Source organism: Bombus pyrosoma, linkage group LG2 (genome assembly GCF_014825855.1).
Source record: "Bombus pyrosoma isolate SC7728 linkage group LG2, ASM1482585v1, whole genome shotgun sequence".
Lineage (NCBI taxonomy): Eukaryota > Metazoa > Arthropoda > Insecta > Hymenoptera > Apidae > Bombus > Bombus pyrosoma.
The window spans coordinates 8,680,933-8,693,669 of record NC_057771.1 but is presented as its reverse complement, the minus strand read 5'-3'; the positions used below and the strand labels follow the sequence as shown (position 1 = coordinate 8,693,669).

At 43.6% G+C, this 12,737-nt stretch overlaps 1 protein-coding gene across 10 annotated transcripts in view; it reads left to right on the top strand.

Annotated features, from left to right (window-relative positions):
• The window catches only part of LOC122574641 (AF4/FMR2 family member lilli), a 166,933-nt gene that overhangs the window by 22,031 nt on the left and 132,165 nt on the right, over positions 1-12,737 (top strand). Inside the window, exon 1 of one of the 10 annotated variants that reach the window (XM_043742517.1) lies at positions 4,295-5,356. The exons of the other annotated variants lie outside the window; for them this stretch is intronic. Within the exon in view, the coding sequence (XP_043598452.1) occupies positions 5,343-5,356 (14 nt within the window). The 5' untranslated portion in view covers positions 4,295-5,342. Of the gene's footprint in view, positions 1-4,294; positions 5,357-12,737 lie in introns of those variants that run through there. 10 annotated transcript variants of the gene reach the window in all.

Below are 12,737 nucleotides of genomic sequence, written 5' to 3'. Positions count from 1 at the left end.
TTGTTCCTTTTTCCGTCTCGTTCTTTCGTTTCTTTCCTCTTTCTCCTTTCGGCTTGATCGTTGCTCTTTCTTCTCGTCCCTCTTTGTCCGTCTCGGGCAAGTGCTGGTCGAATTGCTGCAGAGCCGGCAAAGGAGCGAAAAAGGGGAAAGGGGAGAACGAGAGACAGAGAGGGAAAAGCAGCAACGAGAGAGCCGATACTTAATCCTCCCTTCGTTGGCCCACCCTCGGCAGGAAATCAATAGAGAGGGACTCGCTCCATCCCTCCTCCTTCCCCCTGTTCTCTTTCTCTCCTTCTTTCTAGCTCTGTTTCCACCTCGCTGTCCTTTCTTCTTTGCGCTCCCCTTTCTTTTTTTTTTTTTCTAGCGTAGCCGCGGCACCGTTCGAAGTTTAGAAACAGCTCCTTGTTTGTCCCTGTCGCGTCCTCCCTCTCTCTTTCTTTTTCCTCTCTTTTTCTCCCTTTCTTCTTATCACGATCGGCACTAATCGCGAAACGTTCAAACGATTGTTCTATTCGATCGTTGTTTGTCTTTCTCTCCTGTCAGGAACGACATAGATCAATGTCCCGAACAGCCTCCGTCTACTTGTTCGTTTGACAGAGATAATCGTTAGCCGGCTGAAACGTTTGTGTTCTCCACGCGAGAGTCAAGGTAATACGATCAAAGGTTATCGATATCGCCGGATTAAACAAGATACTGGAAGGGTTGCTGTCGAAACCGATTTTCCTCTTTGCCGAAAACAAACCTGGCCAGGCTGGTTCGTGGCAGTCTTTTAAAACGATTCAGGTAGCTTTCTTCAATGAGGTCGAGTTACACTGGCTCGCCTCTTTTCTGTAGCCCTTTAAACGGAAACGACGCTGTATACCGGCCAACAATGGATCGATGTCGAACCGGTGAACGAGCCGCCGTTCTTGTTTATCGGCTTTGAACGTGTCTCGATAAAAAGACGATCGGTAACTTTCGCATTCGTCAAAATACGGTCTGCTCGAGTCGCCCGATGAACCGAAAGCAAAACAAAAGTATCGCCACGTAAACGGGCGATCGTTGCAAGAAGCAACTGCACGAGAATGTCGCTGGGCTCTCGAGGACGAAGGAGGTAGAAGAAGCGACGCCTAGGAATCTCTCTTCGTGGGCGGTGAAAATCGGAATTTCGTTTTTATCTGGTCGGCGTGTGTGCCGAGGTGAACACGGGCACTGAAAGGAGAGATAGTACACGGTGATGGGCGGCGCGTACGCGTGACGTAGCGGAAGTCGTGCGTCACCAGTGACGTAGGCAACATCGAAAGAGGAGGAACGTCCGAAAGAGGCCATTGACGGGAGGACTTGTTGCATGTCCTTTTCTACATGATCTCCGACGTCTCTTGATCCTGTCCCCGAAACAACCATAGCGTAATAAACGTAATTCCGAGTTCAATTAGGAAAATCAAGCTGTTTTCACCTGTTCGTCTTTCCTCCAGAATGAAACGCTTATTTCTCTATCGTAGAAACGTGTGGTCAACATTCGACCAAAGTTCGAACGATCTTGGCTCGTCAGATTCCCTCGCGTAAAGACCGAACTATGTGGCGTAGACTTGTTGCGCGTACCTTTTTTCCCGCCTGGCTCGCGATATTTTTTCCATTCTACCGTCAGTGCTTGCATTAACGTAACGAATGTAATTCTAAATTTGGTTTGACTTAGGTAAGGCGCGTAGTGAAGGTTTTACGCGAAAGAGCCTTCCTTCGTCGACGTTTCTCGAGCAGTCGAGAGTAGAGAGCACGTAAGATGTAGCAAAGTAGCGTAGACTTGTTGCATACCCATTCGCGCATGTGTGTCTCGGATCTTCGTGTCGCGGTAGGCCGGGGAAATGGGGAAAGTTGGTCGTCGTGTTTTACGACAACCGAGGGCGTAAATCCTACTTGATCGATTTGATGGCTGGTCGGATGGCGCGTCCCTCAAACGCGATTTGCCTACGAGCTGACACGAATTTCAAGCTGTAGCCGTTGTTCTATGCGACTCGGCGAAGCGTCTGCCTTCGAATCGACAAAATCGAAGACTTGGCGCCACGGCGTTTCCCTGGCAACTCCACCGTTCCGCGTCTACGAAATTTAAAAGTAGCTTTTAACTCCGCTTTAATCAAGCGCCTGTATCTTTTAAATCGAACTACCTCTCTATAGCCTGGTTTCGTGTCACGTGAGACGAACGAGATACCACGATTAACTTGATTCCATCGGCCTCCAAATGAGTAATTTGTCGCCTGATGGGAACGTACATTGTGATCTTCGTTCATTTCGTTTGCATAATCCTGCCTGTTTCTCCCTTTTTTATTTCTCAGATAAGAAAGAGGGGAGAAAAGGCGATCTATTGCCGCGTGAAATCTTCCTAAGCGGCTTCGAACGTAGTTTTCCTCGATACCGTTGCAAAGCGATTCCGCGACACGATTTGAATATTTGTACACAAACGAAAGCACGAAAATAAACGCAGAGACATATCAGATAACGGGAATTTTATACGTACGAATAATCTTACGAGTTATCGATTCGGCAGATAGTACACTACCGCACAAAAGTATCCGGACTCTCGTTTGTCTTTGACGAGATACGTTTTAAGTACAGAATTATGGATAAATCGAACTGTAATGATCTCGTCCCTCGTAATCGTCTTAATTACGTATAGCAGAATATAATTCTAATCTCAGTAATAGATTAAGCTTTTAAATTTCCTTAATCTTAAGACAGATTAAGAAGGAGGGAGGTCTCCTAAATAGAAACATTTCCGATATTAATATTATCAATGATACTTAAATACCAATACATGTACTGAACTGATAATCGTAGAAGGAGGTAGTATATTTTATCTAATTCCGTTATTTTCTCATTAATTTGTACATTTTAGTGAAATTTACATATTGTTGCTACAGATCGACCAAACTATCCGGATATTTATAAACAGTACATAGCGCGTGTAAAGTGTGAGATATCTTTGTCGTTAGGTACATCAGAGTTACGAATATCCGGGATGATATCTTAAATTTGCTAAAATTTGGCTGCGGTTTTTCCACTTCATTTGCATAATATCCACTTGCTATCGAAAGCATGATCATTTTTCAAACGACGCTCGATACGACGATGTACGTTCACTTCTCGTCATGAAACAGGATTCAACCGCAATGCCGATGTTTCCTGGTGTTCTGCTTCTGTACGGTTTTAACGCGTTTCCTGTATAACAAGGAAAATAAAAATTTCGTTACTCCGAACAGAACGTACGTTACGTACCACGTACATTATTAGTCGATAGAGCGGCTTTTTGCACACGTATTTACTAGAAATTAATGAACGTAATCTTATCATTAAGTGTCATTTCCAACGACGATAAAGTTCATTCTGTCTCGTATAGATTATATAAACGATGGCACGACACGAGTTCTCGTAAACTAAACTATTATATTAATGCAAATTATGGAATTTATGACGAACCGCGAATATTTAGCGTTTCTCGATAAATAATATTTTGATTTTGGTTGTTGAGAACTTTCTACGTGATTAATTGGTTTAAACGAAAAATAACACGCATCGGCTGTCGCTACTCCGTTACCGTACCGTACTATACAAAGTATACAAAGTATATTCGATTATTTGCATAATCGAGTAACGGCTCGAAGTGAATACGATTAATATTTATCATCACGCGTGTAATGCATTTATGCTCGATTCGTGTCGTTGGGTAAGGTCGTGTACGAGTGGGAATTTAAATCGTATTGCTAGCAGTCAAACATAAACGTGTCGATAGAAGCTTTCGATCCTAAAATCACGCGATGTATAAAGTTTAATATGCACCATTGAAGATACGTGTATGCATAGGAAGATCAAGTTCGATATTTGTCAAAATGTTTCTTTATCGTCTATATTGAAGACGATTATTAATTAGAAACATCACCTAATACCTTATCATTGTTCATCTGCTACTTAAATAATACCTTATTTGATAAAACGAGATGTCTAATGAAATTACGATATTATTTCGACTACTATTTTAAGCAGTTTGCAAGCGCTTTGTTTGATTCGTAAGAACCGATATTTTTATCTGTTAGTCCGTGTTTCTATGTAAATTCGTAAAATTAATCAGAGTAAGTGCGTCGGTGAAATTCGTCTGATATCCAATCCGTCGATAAGTAAGGTGCACGGTTCGATGTCGAGAAATGCCGGGAGATGGCGACTACGGAACAGGTGCACTCGACCAATCGGCGTACGCGCAGACCCCCTTGTCCATCTACCGATTGGCGCTCTGGCGGTGTCACGAACAGCGATCTCAATATGGCTTCCGCCACCGCCAGCAAGCGACAGTACCTCCGAAGGTGACATCGAAACATGGTGGAATATTTAAGGGTGCGCGAATCGTCGCGCGTGTGAAAATCGCTGGTGTGTCCTTGTCGTAACTCGCATCATCGGAGTTAATTCGTGTGCCGAGGAAATAGCGCGTACGCTCGAAAAACAAAACATTACTGGAGGAGCGAGAGAGAAGGAGAGACACTGTGTTCTGTCTCGATGGAGTGAGATAAACTGCACGCACGGGCCTCTGGTTGGAGAAAGATAGAATGACAGTGTGATACATCGGTTCGTTACGGTGGAGGTTTCTGACACGAATGTGTATCGGTTGAAAAAGCACGGAATTCCGTGAGCTCGGCCGTGCTCGAGACGCGGTTTGACGCGGTGACGCGAATGTTGTAATCGGGGAAAAAAAGGGAGTATCAAATCTTTCAGAGCGCGGTGCGCTCGACACATACGTCGAAAGCGTGGCTCTGCCGGTGTATGTTACGTCCCGTACGCGCCGTATCGTCCCGACTCCGTGTGTACGTGCGATCTTTCGGTGTTGGACGTTGAAAGAAGACAGACAGACGGGTGGACGAGCGTGGAAGAATGAGAAAAAGAGTGGAGAGGCACAGGGTGTACATCGACGGGCAGCACGACGACGTAACAGAGAGAAGAAGAGGCAAAAGAGCGAGCGAGTGAGCCAGGCGACGTTGCCAGAGTTTTCCTTCTCGCGTTCCCTACCGTACAGCACGTCCCTTCGTGTGCTACGAGTAAGACCGAAACGGAGAATAATGTGACAAGGAGCGAGAGAAAAGTAGTGCGAGGAGCCAGCGCAGAGACACGAGTGCGACAGAGACAGGGGGGAGGGTATTACACCGAGTAGCGTGAGTCGCGCGAAAACGATCTAGGGAATTTTTACGTTCGATCGTCGGATTTGTCGATTTCGCACCCAAGTTTCGTTCGTCGCCTCTGGACGCGATTCGTGAATACCACGAGACGACTCCCAATGACGTACACACGAAACACGTGACACGCCGAGTTAGGCCGATCGACAAGCCATGAAGAAGCCACGGTAAGTTTATATAGTACGATCATCGTTTGCTGCTTTGTATTTTGCGTTTTACTGCTCCTACCGCTTGCGACGACGATTTCCATCTCAAAATGATAGAAATATTTCATTTCGGCGATGATACGTATATACATTATCCAAACGAAGCAGTGGTCGAAGGAAAACACGAAGAAGATTGGCTCTATAATATCCTATTATCCCAATAAGATATTCTATACGTTAGGGAAAGTGGCGCGTTTAACGTAGCAGCTAGCTCGCTGTAAATAGGGGTTAGCTTGGCGCTGTGCTGGGTGTCAGCGAATTTTCCGGCTGTCGGGGGATTTAGATTCGTGACTACGTCATTGTATGCAGGAGCAGGTATATTCACATCGTGGTGGTAAAATGACGCGATTATGGGGGATGAGTCAGAAGATTGACGTCTTGTTTATCGATCTTGACACGGTTGGATGCTCGTTGATCGCATCGCGGTAACGCGTTTGGAAACGAACGCCGATCTTTTTGTCGAAATGTGTGCCCCGCATAATTATTTTTCTCTGTGCGCATCATTGTCTTCGGGCTTCTCGCTGCGAAACGAGAGGGCCTGTTCGTTGCCGATTAATTCACGGACGATTTCATCTTCCGACGACGGCCTCTATTTTTAGCGGAGCATCTACGAGTCCTACTTAATTATCTCTCGGCTATTGCTGAGAGTCGCGTGGGGGTCGCTAGATACGCATTTCCCTGCGATCCATGTTCTTTCACCGATATCTTCCTCCATTTTGTTTACGCGAACTTTCCCAAATATTTTTTCCCGATCTTTGACGATCGATCGCCGATTGACAAAAGCTGAATATATAGTATCGAAGTAAAGTTTGCGCAAACTTTTACAAACATTCCTGTATTAGTAATTAACTAAGTATACTACAGATGTTCATGCATTTGTAGAAAATATAGCAGCTCGTCAAGGTGCAACAGAATACACAAAGATACATGAATTATTCAAAGCGTGGAACTCGTTACAATATTTAGCGAACGAAGCGAATCTCTACTTAGGTCGCATTTATAAATCTACATAAATTTCCACGAACATTCGCAATCTAACGATTGATTCTAGTTGATTCGGTTCAGACGACGATCGCAATTACTCTATAAACATCTCGAGTAGTATCGGGAATTGTATCGACGCGGCAAGTAACGAAAGAAGGAAGACGAGAGGAAAGACATGCGTGCACTTCTCTCTGCGAGTATGTGTGGTGCTTTGTGGCGCGAAGCATCGGCCATCGGAGAGGAGTATCGCGTGTGGAATTCGAGCGACGAAGTGGAGAAACGACGAGAACGTTCCAAGTCTCGCCGCTACTTCGTCGCCGACAATCCGACTGATTGTGAGTTGCGCGTGTGGATAGATATTATGTAGGATACGAGGGAATATTTAATCGAAGAGGAAGAATCATTGCATCGTTTTCGCCACTCTCCGATTTGAAAACGATTCTTGCGATTTTGAACCTAGACCCTCGTGTTGTGATTTTACAGTCTTCATTGTTGTAATCAACGGTGTAGTCACCTCTGTTTGTTCGTGATAGTCACCTCTGCCTAACACGTACGAAATTATTCTTTTGTGTTATAGACGTATATTAACTTGGGAAAGTTTCTAACGCAGGCGAAGAAAGATTTTGCCTTCGTAATTTTAGACGTGTCTTCTTGAAAAACTTCTTCTTGCAAAACGATTTGAGGGAGCGACCATGAACTTTAGTCATTGTTTGTATATAACTGTACACATGATGCAGTCCAGGGACTCTGAAAAACAGCAATAATCCACTGTTTTATGGTTTGTAATAAATCGGTGTGTTTATCGACGATATTCGGTGATTTGTTCTTGTTACATAGGATAGGATTCTTACCTGTTGAGCCGAGAAAAAAAATTCGCGATGTTACTATCTACGGTGCGCGCAATTAGCTGATTCAAACCATAATTTCCTTATAATCTGACAATTTAAACAGTGACGTTAACCAGACGATCGTCGGTTACTCGACCGTGGATATCTATACAAAATCATATCTTTGTGAACATGCTGAAAGAAATAGAGATTAACATGTGCGAATATGTCTGAGATTAATTTGAATCGAAAGTCGAGAATCGAATGTGTTGCCGAGGTATTTTGCAGATTTTACATTCCACAAATTCGATCAAAAGAACTTGTACTTATTTAATCGAGAATCTAGTATTTGAGAGGTACATAAATTTTAGCTTTTAGATTTAAATATCGTCGTTATTTCTGTATTCAGAGGCAGGATTATATTAGCTATTATTTTATTCCTTGGATAAATTTATCACACCGTTCTGAGCCGAGAAACCTTTATTGCACTTTCTTACATGGACTAGGGATAAAAACAAAAGAACATCTTAAACCTATCGATTAAATCTATCGATCGTATCTAGAACTATCTTCCAGTTACTATTTATTGTAACTAGCGCATCTGCATATGGGTGGCGAGCACGAACTCACGTTGTCATTTTCAACAAATATCGTCCAGATATACGAGAAATAAAATATTATCCACGATGAACGTTTTGCTTCAATTCACAACGATAGCGAACGTGTCGATGGAAAATTTCTTTTATTAACAGAACACTATAAACGAGTATTTCGAATATTTTCTACCTGTCCACGTACCGTGTACATTTTGTACGTTTTTACATGAAATTTCTCATAACTACATAAATATCCGCAAGTAATCAATGTACATTAATTAGAATCGTTAAACGTCAAAACCGTATGTCGCGTCAATCTCGTTGGATTTCGCGTTTTCACCGATCGTACGACGATTCAAAATCAATTATTGCTTATTAGCGTCGACTAGGTGGTACGCGGAGTCGCTTTGCCAGTGGCAGGTTTTTGCGGCACAGCAACAGATTCTGACGCGTTCCCGTTTTCCCAGCTGACACTTGTCTCGACACCGGATCCCAGTGCAAGTTACTTTGTTTGGGCGCGAGTTTGTGCGATGAGAAATTTCAATCGCCATGCACCACCGAGTGTGTGTTCGTTTCTTTTGATATTGGATCTCGTAACCTGTCCAATCTGTTTCGTTCATTTTTATTCCTCCCCTATAACCAAATTTATATCTAGTCGATCCAATGGCTGCGCGACAAAAACTAGAAATATGAGAATTACTTGGCGTCGACGGTTTCAATTTCAATGGAGAGAAACGTTTTCGCGTCTTTTTAAGACTCGAGCAATTTTCTAACGGTACGTCGAACGATATGACGAATCGTGTGTTAACAAAGAAATGTGATTAACGCGACACTAGCTCCGTGGGAATGTTCCTACAAACGTAACAAAACTCGTAATTTAACAGTAATTTTGCAGTAATGATGAGGTAGCTCGAATATTTAAATCGCGTTTAATGGGAGAGAGAAAAGGATACAAGTTTCGTATAGAAAAGCGTTAAAGTTTGTTATTACGAATATCAGCCGACTATAAATTTATAACACGTTTCAAGAACAGATTGGAGTTTGATCTTTGCATGATTTACCTAAATTACCGAAAAACGTAGCTACTTCTTCGTTACGGTATATCCTTCGTACGAAAGTCACACTCGATATCAGCCAGTTTGTCGGAACGTCGAACAAAAAGTTGATCAGGAATCGGAACGATACGACGCGTGAGTAATTTCAAAACGCGCGCGTCACGGTTCCGCGCGCACGCGCGTTCGCTAGCTCGTACCTACAGCGGAGCGTGTTCGGGATCCGATCTAAAACTTGCACATACCTTTAGAACACTTGAAGTATGCCAGCGAATGCCTAGCGAGCCGACGTAGGGGACATAAAGTATGCAGAAAACGAGCACCGTTCTACGCTTGATTTTATTGCTTATTCACCCCGTATAGCCACCGATGCCTGCCCTCTCGTACGTGTTTGGAGTCGATCTTCTCCTATTGGTCTACAGAAGTCCGAGGGTGAGAGAGGAAAAACGCTCGATGGCCATAAAGCTCGCGGACCATTATCGCAAATTTAGCCGCTATCGACTCGCGGAGATCTAATTCAATCTCGCGGAATCATCTCGTACTTCTTCCAGTTTCTGTTTCGCGTCTAATTTCACGGCCCGTCGTCTTCGTGGTCGCGCCTGCTCGTACCGCGCGATTAAATCGCGATCGCTCGATCCACGGTATCGTTAACGTCACAAAGATCCGCAGGGTGTAAACTATTACCGCGAGGGATGGCGTCCGACGTGTGATTTCGCGCGTATGGTATCCATTTTCATGGGTTGCCAACTCGATAATGTCGCCAGTTTCCGATTAATCCCTTCGCGCATACATTTTTCCACGATTTATCAGTCCCTTTTTAAAAATAATTTCCTTTATACTTCACTCTTTTATAATGAAGAATAGCTACCAGTGTAAATGGATGCGCGATATCAGGTTGTTGAAGAAATTTGTAACGAAGTTTAAGAAAGATTTATCTACAGTTAGACTTTGTAGCAGCTACGATCTCACGAGTTCCTTCTTGAAAAATTTATCCCCATTTTCGCCAATGAATTCCTTCAAGTGGTAAACGAGATGCTGTGTCAGCGCAACCTTACTCCTTAATGGATTGATCTCGTTATTGATCGTATTTTACCCATCTCATCGTCTCTAATCCACCCTAAATAACGGTAAATACCGCGTCCATTTTCCTTTTCATTGCGTGTTTCGTAGTTTTTCGAGTCCGTGAAACCGTTCGTGGCCTCGAACGTTGATAAAAATCACGATCCCCGTTACCAGCAATAACAGCGCGCTGGCGAAGAACAATTATCGGGATATACTTGTTTCGCTCGTTTGTCGTTACGTTCGCGGAAGCTCTGCGCGATGGGGACAAACGTGGACCCGAGAGAATCGTTCTTTATGCGATCCTGCGGTGTCGCGTACGGGTTTATATAGTTAGAAAAGAAGCCAGGCGATGCATCGGAGGTAAACCAAAGCGTGCAATCAAAGAGAGAGAGAGAGAGGGAGAAGGAGAGAGAGAGAGAGAGAGTAAGAGGAAGAATCAGTTCGGAGGGCACGCATTCGCAGCGTTGCCAACCGATCGCGTTCGTATGCGTGCGTGTACACACGCGTGCGAGCGCAGCCGTGTTTCCGCGCGATTTGTAATGCAGTGTAACGTGTTCAGTCGCTCAGCACGGCCGCATTACCTGCCTTTGTATTTGCAAACACGGTGTCGGACATAAACGTCGTTGGTCGATGTGCATAGGGATCGAAACGCACGATGATCGCGTAAAATCGATCGAGAATACGTTCATCGACCTACGTTACACGCGATTTTATTTCTTACATTTTCTTCGTTTTCGTCGAAAGAAGCGAAAGAATAGAAAGACGGGGCACCGGTTGAGCAGATCGACCAACAGCTGGCTGATATCGTCATATATCTTAACTAATAATTGTTACACTCAGTGGACTGTCGTGGCGTTTTATCGAATTCCGGAGGAACAAGCGATACCAGCGACTTTATCGCGTTGCCCGAGGATCGTAAACAGGAGCGTAAACGCCGGTGAAATTGTCAGAGCGTGATTATATACGTAGCTCGGCTACGATCGAGTAGAAAGTTATATCCATAGCGCGAGGGTAATGTTGGAAATCGGCAGGTCGCGATGAAATCGACGTTTATCGCGTTTATTAAATTAGCTATTTAACGGGGTTAATCGAGCTGGGTAATTAACATACAACAATATCGATAATAAACCTGTTGGAAGAGAAGCTGGAGATTCTGAATCGATGCCCGCGACACAGGCAACCGTATTATATACCGTATTTTCTTTGTAGAACAAATTTACGCTGTAAAACGCAGGCCTCGTGCGCTCGCGTCGCCCGTACCTTCCAGCGAAAAGACTCGCGGAGAATTCGTAAACGCTTCTATCGGACAAATGCCGCACGATTTCGAAGGGAATTGCAGATTCTTGGAACAGGCGTTTGCAAGTTTCTGATCTGCGTAATATCCACGTAATTAGGGCTACTCGAACATTGTGGATGTCAGCGTTATTATTAGCGAGTACAATGGGAGGAAACGCTTAGAGTACCGTTAATAATTGATCATTTTCAAGTAGAACGGGGCCTTTTGTTTGTCGATCCGAAGCATTGTACCCGAGACACTGATTCACTGGGATAAAATCCGTCTTATTCGACGCGGTTGTACGCACGTTGCTCGCTGTATTCGTTCCTCTGTCCGTTTCGGTATATCTTCAGGCGTGACACACGCGCACAATGTTCGTGTAACAACGACAGAGCTCTCTCGTACGGTCGTCAAACGATCTCCTTCCACCTCGATTTCCTATGTTCTACGACCTTCTCGATCTTCTCCCCATAGTCGACGATAAAGGCTGTGGCTGACAAGACATTCTGATAAACGGAACCTCGTTCATCCGCCTCGTCGTTGCCCTCGTCGTTTGCAATTTCGGAAACTGGAAGCTACCGGTTGCCTATTCTGCTTAGATACACCTCGAGGGGTATTACCATCACTCGAATGACAATCGGATTACGCATCGACGAGAACGAATCGATCCGACGAACCTTGGTTCGTTGTCCTTTGCTCGACGATTTGTCCATTGTAGTTTTTCGGTCGATCAACCTTTGATTAGTTTTACACGACTATTGTCTGCTCGGACCAAACGAGAAACACAAAGCAACGATATGTACGCGTTTTCAGAATAAAATTCCCTATTTAGAATTGCTATGGTACGAAAAAAAAAAAAATACGGTAATTTCCATTGCAGAGTTACTGTACAACTGTAGAGAACTAGCTGTACAAGTTTGCCAATGCATTCGAACGCTTGTAGACACCTTTTATGGGTGTATCACGTGTATTATACGAAACATATCGAAATTTCATTAGCGCCGTTACGAGACTCGATAATTACGATTATACCGGTAAACTTTGAAATCGGAAAATGTACGTAGAAATTATTACTAGAATTAATATATTACCGTAACTCTTACAAATGGCTGTTTTAATCAGATTTAGATTTAGATTTAGATTTAGATTTAGATTTAGATTTAGATTTAGATTTGATTTACATTGCGCAGATATTCCGATCGATGAACTACGTTGACTATTACGTTTCATACGAGATCAACGGATGTCTTGATACTTACAAATATGGTGGGTACACGTATCTAAAAACTAATCAAATGGTACACCTGCTTGTACACTGTTAAAAAACAAAACAAAACAAAAGAGCAGTTTCAGAGTCAGAGAGTTGCATAGATGTTCCTCTAAGTTTTCGCGTTTAAGGATGAAATGCTGCAGGAATCGCGTGAAAAATTGCTAAAAATCTTCGAGAACGTGATCGAGTAATCCACGATGTGATTCGCCAGGAAGATACTAGGTATGGTGGTGGGTAAGATACGAGGTGACTGGTATTATTCATGGATATTTCCC